Source organism: Fringilla coelebs (assembly GCF_963513975.1).
Source record: "Fringilla coelebs genome assembly, chromosome: 25".
Classification (NCBI taxonomy): Eukaryota; Metazoa; Chordata; class Aves; order Passeriformes; family Fringillidae; genus Fringilla; species Fringilla coelebs.
The window spans coordinates 7,279,462-7,292,014 of record NC_140051.1 but is presented as its reverse complement, the minus strand read 5'-3'; the positions used below and the strand labels follow the sequence as shown (position 1 = coordinate 7,292,014).

The 12,553-nt window shown below is 45.2% G+C and overlaps 1 protein-coding gene across 1 annotated transcript in view; it reads right to left on the bottom strand.

Annotated features, from left to right (window-relative positions):
• Positions 1–1,786: 1,786 nt before the first annotated feature.
• Positions 1,787–12,553, bottom strand: part of BARX2 (BARX homeobox 2) — a 31,896-nt gene continuing 21,129 nt past the window's right edge. The window contains exons 2-4 of the mRNA XM_084221525.1: positions 5,413–5,710; positions 2,916–3,000; positions 1,787–2,144 (exon numbers count right to left, since the gene is read on the bottom strand). Of these exons, the coding sequence (XP_084077651.1) occupies positions 1,890–2,144; positions 2,916–3,000; positions 5,413–5,710 (638 nt within the window). The 3' untranslated portion in view covers positions 1,787–1,889. The remainder of the gene's footprint in view (positions 2,145–2,915; positions 3,001–5,412; positions 5,711–12,553) is intronic.

Genomic DNA, 12,553 nt, shown 5'->3' with positions numbered 1-12,553 from the left:
CTCTGTCTCACACACTGTAAATACAGTGAGCAGCATAGAGGATTACCTGGAAAGCAATTCTCTATTAAGCCTTTTCAAAAATCAGTCCCCAGGCAGGATTATACTGATTCATTTCTTCAAGGAAGGAAGAAACCCACATTTTTTAACATTAGCACTGTTCTAGGACAGGATGTCCCACAAACACCACTGTTGCTTATATGACATTTATTTTTACCTTTCTGAAAGCTGTTTTCAAGCTTTAAAGCAGATCTTCAGTCACTGGCTGGATGGAGAACAAACAACAGCAAGGGTTGGATGCACGGCAGCCGTGGGAAAGCCTTGCCAAGCTGAGACACTCAACCATGAATATAAACTACACAAATCCTTTACCAAACACCTATTCTATGTTACCTGATGCAACACAGAGCTAATGCACAGCTGGAATCAAACACTTCCAAACACTACTGAGCAAAAACTGGGGGAAAAAGAAACTCTCCCCACTCAACACTGCTTGGATAAACCCTTTGAGATCTGTGTGTGAATCCTTGCCATCCCAAAAAAGGGATATTCAGAAGTCATCTTCACAGGGCCACAAAGAGCCACTAAATATGTGTCCAAAACTGAAGGAGGTGACAGAAAATAGTGCCCTTGTTCTGACACATGCACCCAGTGACAAGGTGGCATTTACAACATCCTCACCTCCCTTACCAAGTGCTACAAATAGTTTACACAGAGCTTGTTGTGCAGTGATGTTAAGGAAAATCGGATGATTTCCATTTCCTCCAGATTTTGTTGGAATAGAAAAACCTATTCCAGAAAAGCCTTTGCCTGATATTCTGAAATGAGAATCTCTGGAAGAGAAACAACAGCAACAACTGTTTGATTTATGTATTTTATTTTTAATTAAAAAATAAATGTTATCTTAATACATCTCTTGCAGCCTTTGGGCAAAATGCACTCTTAACAAGACTCTATGAAACATGATGCACATCTTTTCTTGGCACACATCTTAAACAAATGCCAGCTTCTTGCAGCAACTTTGGAAATCCACCATTTTCCCCAAACCCTGAAAACATTTAACAGTTCATTTAAAAAATCCCTACAAAAATTAGAAGTGGGCCCAAAGCAAAAGTCCCAGATCCAAGCACCCAAAAGCTTTTGGAGCAGACTTATATCCAAATGCTCATGTCATTCCAAGTTTTATCCTACATCACTGCAAATTCACAGACACAGCACCCAAACCACCCAAGGAGAGGCAATCGGAGCTGACCCAGGTATGGATCTCCCTTTGGAAGCTTTGATCTTAACTGGGCCAAAGAAAACCTGGGGGTCTGAACCGTTTCCCAAAGTTCTTTAAGTCAGGCCCATCCCTAACAGAATTAAGTGCTGGTTACACAAGGAAATGGTGCTGTAAGAGCTCCCATTCCTTGGCTATCCCTGATCTGAGCCTAGGCCAAGCTTTTTGTCCATTGGCACCACAAAAAGCAAGGATAAAGCCAAGGGCACACACTGACCCTCCAACACAGCCATACACCTGCCTCCCACTGCCTGGGAGAGCTCCAGGCTTCTCAAGGAGCTGTCTTGGAGTGGTTTTCCCTGGAAATGTCCTGGCCCCAGCCCTCTCTGCAGGAAAGCTCAGGCCCATGCCAGAGGAACAGGCTGACACCACTCCCATGGGATGTCTTTGTTCCACCTGGCCCATGATGGCTGATTCCCAAAGGCACAACGTGACCAATCTTTAGACTTATGCACAAGGTCTACATACATATATATATATATTTATATATATATGTACACTCACACCCCTACATACATATTTAAATATATATATACATATATATATTTGGTTTTGATTTTTCTCTTTGATATTTTTCTTTTTTCCTCTTCTTGTCCCCTCCTTTCCCACCCTTTTAACTTAATGGCGTAGTCTCCTCTGAGGAAGGCTCTGGTATATGTTCTGGAGACTTCTCTGTCTCCAACAGGACTTCTTCTGGGTTCTCCTCTGTTAGTTTTGGCTCCTCAGAGGCTTGGGATGCCTCCTGCGGCCGACTCTGAGCCTGGCTGTTCATTTTCTCCTCTGCTTCAATCTCCTCCGAGGTGGGAATGGAGTTTTTCTTTGGACGGCCTTTGGGCTTCGTTGGAGCTTCCTGTCCACCCTTCAACACCTGGAGCAAAGAGATGAACCATCAGGATTCTGAACTCTGCTGGTCTCAAACATCCTGTTCCTGGGTCTAACTCCCTCTCTCTTCACACCATTTCTGCAGCAACAAGACACTCCAGCCAAGGATCTATATCCAAGGTAATGCCACATTTGTTAAAAGTGATGGTAACTTCTGCAGGGGACACATGCATCCAAAGGAACAGCCTAGAACTCCATCTCATCTCCCAAATCAGAAAACATAGACACCTCCACAGCAGAATGTCACAGCATCATGTTCCCACCAGCATTTATAGAGTGGCTGTCCTTCATAAAAAAGCATCTTAATTGGAAAAGGACCATGAGGATGAGAAAGAGTGAAAGGTGAAACAAAGATATGAGAAGTAAAAATTAATATCAGCTCTCAAAACTGCTCTGTTTCCATAGAGCAACACAATCTTTTTTTTTTCTACACACAAAACCAATCCCAGAAGCACTGAGATCACACGAATGCAGAAAAATGCAGAAGGAGATATTTTGGTTCTTCCCTCACTTCTATTCTCATTTCTTTCACCTCTTTGCTTTGTCATCCTCCTACTGCCTTTAGTCCCCTCTAGCCCACCACATATACTGCAGTATGAACACTTTAAAAAAAGAGACCATCTCTGTGAAAAATGATCAGGAATAAAACAAAATTTAGTATAAATAGACACAAGTCACTCCACTATGTTCAGCTTCCAAATCTGTTCTTTGCAATCAGTCTTTAAGAGCCATGGAGAAATGACAAGCACCCACTCACCATTTTCTTCCACTTCATCCTACGGTTCTGGTACCACGTCTTCACCTGGAGCTGAGTCAGCCCCAAGGATTGGGCTAAGTCGAGCCTGGGAGACAAACCGGACAACAAAATGAGTTTACTGAAGCCAAGAGCTCAGGTGCCAGGTCTAGGCAGTGCAACACTGTCAGAGCATTCAGCAGTGTCTCTCTGATCAGCTGTCTCGAGAACAGTCAAACAAAAGTGGTAAAATCCATGAATTTAGGATGCAAAGACAGATGCTCCTATGGAAGATGCAGGTGTTTGCAAGCTCTCTTTTCTAGACATGGCAGGGTTTGTCTGCCCTCTGAGGCATGAACCTGCTGCACTCCAGCTGCTGATGCTCCATGTTTGTCCATGAATTAGGAGCTACTGGTACGTCACATCCCTGAAAAACAGGTCACTGGCGTCTGAAGCAAACAGGTAGGAACAGACACACAGCATCAGCTACCCTTTGCATCGTATTTCTCTTTCACTAGCTTCAGAAGAGGGACCATGGTACTTGCCCATTTCTCATGGAAGAGTAGTACATCTAAATCTATCAATTTAATATACATTCTGTTATTGAGGCAATTTAAGCTTCTAAGTGAATTTATTTTTTTGTATGTTTAACTACAGGGTATATGTGGCAGACAGCCCATAATCCTGATTCATCCTTCACAAATCTCCAACCCATGCAAGTTCATGTAAACCCATTCATTATTTTTGTATTAAAGCCCAGGATATGAAGCAAATGTTGCTCAGAGGAGCTCCTGATCCTTCCCCACAGGTGATAGCACTATGCATCTGGTGGTTTTGTAATAGAGCTGCACAAGGGATGGAGCTGGAAATCCTCAGCCATGCCAGAAAAGAGCCCCTTGGAGTCATGCAAGTCCTGCAGGTGGGGCAGGTCCAACTCAGAGCCACATTCCACAGTATTCTGCCTTCTGTGACTTTTTGGCAAATATCTCCTTGCCTTTGGGTGGGCAAACACATTTGTCAAGGCCAAGTTTTTCATAATAAAGGCTTTGTTACAGCTGGGCTCCTTGGCCAACCAGATTTACATTTGTAAACAGCCACGTACCCCACCCCAGCTCTGTGTGCTCCACCTCACACTCAAGGATTCATGCTTCTCCTGCACTCCAGATTCACTCTGGACCTGCAGGCTTTGTCTGCCACTACATCACATCTGAAGCCATTAATCTAGGACACCACTACTGTTAAGAGTAGAACATGTCAGAGTCATTACCCTGATGTACTGCCCTCCCTCACTAAGGATAAACCAGGAGTTTCAGGTGCCCTCTCAGGGCTACAATCTCCTATCCAGGCCAAAAGCTGCAGAAGTGAACACAGATCACAATTTACTGCTTTGCCAGGTTTTCAGCCATGAATTGACAGAGAGAAGCTTGGCTTAGCCAGCCCTTCGTGCCTTAGTGCTCATGTCTGGTAACACCTGGTTTACTTGCAACCAGCTGCCATCTCTTGCCACATACCTCAGTGCAACCAGCACTGCCTGGAAACCCAAGGAAACAAACACAGGGGAAGTGGTACATGGGCAGGAATTGCTCACTGGCCTCAATGAAGCCAAGGAACAGTCATATGAGATTATTAATTACCAGCCTTGAGTGCTTCAGTAAAGTGCCAACCATCTGGTGATGTGAAGCTGTGAGGAGTCAGCGCAGGCATAGCAGGAACTCTGAAACTCCATGAGGCAGGTTGGCTATGGCCAGGAATTTTTGCCTTGCAGCAATTTGGTGACAGGCAGTAGGAGCAGAAAATGCCATCTTCAGAATCAATTTAAATATTGGGACACTGCCCTCTGTGGAGTGCAGGGACTGATACCTTTCAAACCTTCTCCAGGTTTACAAACTTCCTAGGAATTCGATGAGTCATTTTTCCATAATTTAAATTTCCAGAGTAGGATTCAAAGCCCTTAAAAAAGTTAAAATCTCTCTTAGTTTGGTTTGCCCACGGGGTACCAAACAGTGCCTAAGAACTTGCCTGCGCCTTTGCAAGGCACCTTTCAATTCCAGGCTCTGCTTTCCAAGCTTATGAACAGGCCACCACCTTCCCAATTGCTGCCCAAGGTGCTGGATAAAAGCCAGCTCAGGAGCAGCTGAAGATACCATGAACACACAGCCATGAACCAGCTGATCCCAGGGGGAGACAGGCTCCATCATTTTTCAAGTGTGCAGCAGGAGACGGAAAAGCAGAGATCCTTCTTCTCTGAGGAGATCTCTGAGCCTGGAGAACTGCTCCCAACCACGTGTTTCATCATCTGACATTTCCACCAAAATTATCTAATAGTGTCACCTTTGATCCCAGGAAAAGTAGCCTTGAATTTGAATCAGGTTACCTGCCGTGGCCGCAGCCGATGGCCGAGGCAACTCGGTGGAACCAGAGGCAGCACCCCCAGCCAGGGAATGTTCAGTGTGGACCAGCTGAGCAGGGCTGGAGCATCCCTTTTGCTCATCCCTATTCCTGGTGTGGGCAACCAACCTACCTGTCAGGGGTGGAGAGGTACTTCTGCTTCTGGAATTTCTTCTCCAGGCCCATGAGCTGGATCTCGGTGAAGATCGTCCTACTTCGGCGCGGCTTCTTCGAGCGCGGTGGGGGCTGCTCTGCCTCCGACTCGCTGCTGCCCTGGGCCTCGCTGGGGGGAATCTCTGTGCCCACGGTGCCCACGCAGGGCTGGGCTGGCAGCGCCTGGGAGCTGCCGGTGGCCGGGAGCAGCGGGGCCAGCACGGGCGGCTGCCGGGTGATGACGGAGAGGAGGGGATAGGCCCGGAGAGAAGGGGAGCCTGGCAGGGAGGAAGCACAGGCAGATAAAGGACAGATCAGAGCTGATGTGTTTGAGCAACGGGAGCGCAGGAGAGAGGAGGGAGACAAGAAGGGTTTTCATGGCTCTGCCATTTGCTTGTTAAAGGACAAGCAAGGATATTTCCCTCTTTAGATCTGTTCCTTCTCCAAAATTGCACGGCTTTTCTTGGGCTGGGGAACCCTAACCCTAACCCTAACCCTAACCCTAACCCTAACCCTAACCCTAACCCTAACCCTAACAAGTCAGGGAAAGGAAGGACTGCCTTTCCACTCCTTTTTTAGGAGATATTATAACTATTGAAATAATCTAATTACTGCAAGAGATTAAACTCCAAGCAAAGGATGAAATATATCCCCATTCTGCTCCCAACTTTGTTTCCCTAGGGAAACTAGGACAGGGTTCACTTGAGACAGTCCCCCTCCCTTTGCGGGTAATAGACAACAGAGTCTAGTTCACAGCTCATTCCATCCCCTAATAGGCAACCACATCAGAACCCCCCTCGCCCTCCACTGCCCACACTGATCCCGCTGACCGTGCAGGAAGATGAGGATGAACAGATCCCAAGAGTTCTTCACTGACTGAACTCTGCATCTTACACCACCCAGTTGATACCAGCCCTAAAAACAAACCAGTTCTGCTCCAATCTTTTCAGATCAGGGCTGTTCTGGGATGACAAATCCAAACATTCCCAAACACTAGAGGAAGTTCTGATCTACATCAGGCCTTCTGATTTACAGCTATAGCAAATTTCTGCTCAACCTTAGCCCCAAGAAATTGAATGTTCCTTTTAAGTTTGGGCAGGGAAATTGAGCTACATATGGGAAACGTAAACTCACTCTAAGATATACAACCTGCAGAGCCTTGGGCAACTCACTTTCTTGCTCCGTACCTCATTTTACCTCATTTGCAAGATGGAAACAATCCTCCTTACCTACATCACTGGTAGTAAAACATGGATTAAAATTTAATGTACACAAAGTATTTGGAGATCTTTAGATAAATGGGACTGTGGAAAGGAACATATTACACCAGCAGGCCCGATTGTGAAACCCTTCACATGAATCACCACTAATGAAAATAATGATCTCTAGACCTCAATGAGTGTGTTGGGGTGAGTAACTCCACACTGTGGAAGAAAGGAGTTCCCAGCCTGGCCTGCTGATGACCTGCATTCCTCAGCCCTCTCCCCAGGTGTAGGGTTGTGATCACAGGAACCAGGTCCTAGGTAAGCTGGATACATCAAAGAACATCATAGGCTGTTGATCGTTGCTTCTCTCCTCAACCACAGCAAGTTGTGCAAAATCCAGCCACTTGAAAAGCAAGCTGGAAAAACTATTGTCAAAAACCTAAATAGCTGTGACTACAGACTGGGGTTTAGGCAGACTAGGGCTTCAGTCATGCTTTCTCCTCCACACCTCTGCAACACTAAAAATCAAAGTATTTCCATTAAATATAAAGCTTTCCACTGAAACCACCAAGGAAGCATTTGAGAGATGAGACCAGGTCTGCCAAGCCAACCTTTACCTTGTGTCGAGCCTTATCTACCTTTTTTTTCTGCGTATTTTTTCCAGCTGAAGACTGTGCTAATCTACAGCACCACTGAGTAACCTGGTGGAAATTTTTGCCTTGATTTTCAACTTCAGTGGCTGTTCAAAGAGTGTGGACAGAGTGTGCTGTCCTTTGCTTTACACCACTATCCTTTGCTTTACACCACTGTCCTTTGCTTTACACACTAAATCTATGCTGGTATTTATGACCCCTCTGACACCACCCAGCTAGACAGAAGGTAAAGCAGATGCTGCTCCCATAGCCTATGTCCTTCTTGTCAACCCACCACTATTCATTTCCGACACTGTGGGATAGCAAAAAATTTCCTGGCCCACCCATAGAACAGATGATTTCTTCTCTTTCAGCCAAATTCGCCCAAAAGTCATCCCCTCTTGCCTCCTTGAAGGGTCTCTCAATTTCTAGAGTCCTATGAAGGAACACTGAGGCCACCTCCACCATGAGAGGTGTTCCTGGGTGTGCCATGGGATTCATGAGGACATCGTGTGTGGATGTCTTCATTTGCAGCAGTCCTGGGACTCAGCCCCAGGACACAACTGCTCTTGGTCGCTCAGGCTCCAACAGACTTCTTGGATCCCAGTTCTACCCTGTTCTGGATAAGGAGACTTAAGCTTAAGCTTACTCCAGAAAGGAGTGGGTCCAGTCTTATCCACTGTTATGGGGTCTTGGTTCAACCCTGCCCATCACAGAGCTCCTGCTCCTCTACAGGTTCATCCTCCAAACCTTACCCCACAGCCCATTCCTGTTCTCACTCATGGTTAGCTTTTAGCACCAGATCACTGATTAATCAATACTTTTGTACCTCCATATATTTCCAGCAGGGCTCTCCATAAAGCACAAAATTACTCATTAATAATAAATCACCAGAGCTCAGAAACCCCTGCAAGGCTCCAAGTGACTGACACCTCTGGATGAAAGGATTTTTACAAGAAACTCTCTTCAAAGGAGGTCAGCAAAGTTATTTGACATCAGAGCAACCAGGGATATTTTCTTTTCTGTATGGCATGGCAGCAGCACGTGGAGTGCTTGAAGGGAGGGGAGGACAGTTACAATCGTCCCAGAGCATAAGATCTGCCTTCATCAAACAGAGAAAAGTCTCTTCAGGTTATTTTTCTAATAGTCAGGTAAGATTAGGATTACAAGAACTGCTTTTCACAATCAGCAGCAAGGCCTTGGCTATTTTTGCAGGGTACAACAGTGGTTATTAGAGAAGCAGATGACACCGGAGTTGTTTGTGTCTGGGTTTTCAAGTGCTGAGCACCTGAATGAGGGGATACATTTCCCAAAATTCTCAGCAGCCAGCAGCTGTGCCCTGGTCAAACAGTTAGAAAAGCTCAGCACATGCTTATTTTTGGAGCCCATGTCAGGACACAAACTTATTTATGACCCTTCTGAAACTGCAGTGCTGCTTCTGTGCAAGTTGTGGTTTACAACCACCAAGCTGATCCGAGTTCCAGGTGCTGAACAGATTTGTGAGGCTGTTGACAGTAAGTGTTGCATATTTGTTTATCATTTGTGCTTGTAAGAGTAACCTTTGCTTATGGCTTGACACCAACAGTTGTGACAGTGCTTTTAGAAACCACCATAAATAAGGAAAGCATCATGATCAGCCCGGCTTATACAAGACTGCTCAGCTTTGTGCACTCAGCCTGGTGAGGACACAGGATGGATGTGGCACAGAGTAAGAAATAAGGATGGCATCTAGAAAAGACATGGGCGTTAAGGCTGCAGATATTTTTTGGGAGAAAGGTACAGGTCAGAAAGGGGGGAATGCTTTAGTAGCCTCTTGCACGTAGAGCAAACCAGAAATAACTGACCTCTACATTGCACGAGGCAGCCTTCAGTTCCCAGAGAAAGAAGTCCACGTTCAGTGTCCTGCTCTGGATCTAGTTATCCCAAAGTTGAAAGCACCTGAAGGTGAGCCAGTCCACAGCCTCTAGGTACACTGTTAACATGACTCCCCTTAAACCATCTGTACAGTTCTCACCCTGATAAAGCCTTGCCTTCCAAACGCCACGAAATCTGAGGCGAGATCTAAACTTCACATCCCCCAGAGTTCAAAGGTACTTCTAGACTGACACGGTATTGTAAGAATGGAATAATTTCCTAATCCTCAACAAATTAAATATTGGCAGGCAGCTCTTGTCTGCTCAGCACTGTTGTGACACGCTCTGTCTCCTGAACTGGGATGAATGGGAGTGAAGAGCTCTTTCTTTCCATACCCGCCTTTCACAATGGCTCCACTGAACACGTTCTCACCTGCACTGTTGTGTGAGCATTTTTTCTGACCCACTGCTCTTTTGTTCATGAAAACCCAGAAGATGCCCATATAAACCAGAAAATGAGGAACTTGCTACCCTAGAAACACACCTAAAGCATTTTAATATTTCCATCTAAAACTGTAAAGAGGCCCCACAGTCCAGTGGTGAAACCACCAGTGGTTTAGGACTCAGAAGGTCTCACTCCTCTTCATAGGGCAATGGTCTCTTACTATGTGGTTTTCTATAGAAAAGTCCCAGTTATCCCTTAATTACCCCAAAGTCTAGGGTATTCTTGGCCTCACTCTGCTGCTGAATACTTCTCAAATATTTGGCAAAAATAAGTATAATCCCATACTTCATACCATGCACTACTGAAGGAGCACTGCCTAAACAACAGATTTTTTTTTCCTGTAGTTCTTTCTTAAGGATTTTAATAATCTCAGTTTCAAGCAGCAAGAACACTCTTATTTCTGTCCACCCCACAAAGCAAACATCTGGCCACTCTTGCTAAAAGTAACCAAGGGCTAAAAATAAAAAAGACATTGGATCTGCAGAGCATTTTCTATGATCTGACAACATTTTGCTTCGCTATTTAAATCTGTGTTGGCAGCCACTGTACAGTGAATAGCAGATCTGTACTAAGCACTGCCCACATCACCTTGGCAAGAATTGGCATACTCAAGTCACGGATAGGATAACCCTGGACTCTGGTTTCCTAATTATATGTCAGATATTTCTGCAAAAAAACTGTCATGGTTTGATGCATCCAAAGATTTTTTTTTTGTCATTTGTTTTTCTTTTCAGCAGCAACAAGAAGAAGATGTTACATCAAGAAGACCAACCTGAAACCATCTCCACTCACCTTCTAATAAACTTATTTTAAACTTCTTCTTTACCACTACCTAAGACACAGTGGATACACCCCCACTGCACAGATCATCTTGCAGAAGTCGTAATTAAAAATAAATAGTTGAAGCAAGTATTTTCCCCTTATTTACCCCCTTCTCCCCTCCTTCCTGGCTTAATTTCAACCCCAGCAGACACAGAATAGAAGGACGAGAAAACGGAAAGCACTAATTAGTTGCACGGTTTGACTGCCGGCAATGGAAGAACAGTTTTCCTCCCAGGCAAACTCAGTTTCCAAATGTTGTTTTGGAAAGCAAGAAAGAAAAAGGAAGGAAAGATTTATGGATCAGCTCCTCTTGGCAGGTCAGCCCTGCTCAGAGGCAGAATGAATCTCACTCAGAATGGGCTAAAGGTAAATAATAAAAGAAAATGAATTTACGACTTAGGAAGGTCTATAAATCTCTCATCTCCTGACTGTCAAAACAAAGGGAACCAAGAAGGAGTCGAGTTCATTTAGGACAGAACTGGATTTTGCTGAAGGAGCAGGCAGTCTCCTGACAGGAATAAGCAATCCCTGAGTGAAGTAAGGAAAACAAAAGAAGCACAGAAACATTGAGAATTAGTTGAACCACACACAGTTTCTTTAGTGGAGAGGGAGAGCATTACATTGACTTTTTCTACCATAGATCCCAAAAAGCAAAGATTTTCTGACAATACCAATTCCATGGATCTCAGCTAGATTTCACCACCTCATCCAGAGCTGAGCAGGGACCTGGTACAATCTGGGAACTCAATGGCCCAGAAGCCAAGTGCTTAAAGACAGCAGCCGGGTACCCAGGGTGTGCTGCAGGACACGACGTCCCCTCAGTCAGAGTGGGACTTTGCCTTATGGTTGCTAGACCTGCCAAAAGCTAACCAGAGAGAAAACATGACCCTTGAACAAGGGCTCTGCTTCTCTGCTGAGCTTCCTCAGGCCAGGCTTAGGCACTGATAAGTTCCCCAGACATGGGAGACTCTTTCTTATTAACTATTAGAAGGCATCAGGTTTTTTCCCAAGACCAACGCTGTGCTCCACCAAGCACCCTGATTCAGACACGAAAGGCAAGAGGAAAGGAAAGAACAGCAAAAAGTTGTGCATATACCAGAAAAATTCACATTCTCTCAGGAACAAGTGCTTAGGAGAGGGTTGAGGGGAATTGCCAGGTCTCTCAGACTTCCTTGATCCAGCCATTTCCAAGGTGCCTGGCCCACTAAGCGCTGTCATGAAAACTTGAATCCCAAGTTTAAAAAATGACCTGGGTGATGTTTCTGCTATGCAGCATGGTGGGAACAGATCTCTCTGCTATCTCCAGAATGGGAAGCAGCAGAGCCATGCCAGGGGATGGCTGCTCCTGAGCCAATTATGGCCTGGGCAGAGGTGGGCTAATGAGGCTGCGATCACAGCGCTGACAGCTTGGCACTTCCCAGCTGTGAGTCCGGGTATTTGCATGGAGCAGCTCTTGGAACACACTGGCACACACAGTCCTTCTGAACTGAAGTCCAGGCACAGCAACAAAGCCTCCTTAAGCTGCCCCTGAGCAAGGCAATTGAGCTTAGAGGTGGTACCTAGGTATGGAATTAGATGTTTTTAGCACCCCTCTTAAACAAAGCTTAGATAGAAAGGTGGAGATGAGTAATTTGTCAGAATTCCTTTTTCTCAACCAGTTCAGGCACTGATTCTCTTCTCATCCTTTCCAGTCTTTCTGAAAGACAACCCTCAGACAGTCTTTCAGATTTCCTATACATACCTCTCTTAGTATTGGAAGAGCTGGAAAACCTGCAGATAATCCCCTGAGCCTTTACAAGTGCCATAGCTCAGCTCTATAAGCAGATTTTTCTGTGACTATTACATATTAAATGGGAATCCTGGAACAGGGAGTGTTTGAAAATGCTCTTTGTTGCCATTCTTCTTCTCCAGCACCTCAAAGCTCAGATACAGACTTAGCCTTGTTTCGGGAGAGAAGAATTGCCTGTGGTTTGGTTTCTTTTTCTACTTGCTCTCTTTCTTTGGATACGTGTGGAAAATGGTGGTAGCTAAGCTAGACCTAAAGTCTCTGCACAAGAGCAGAGGTGAAGGGCACTTCTGGGACATTTTGAGAACTTCCAAAAAT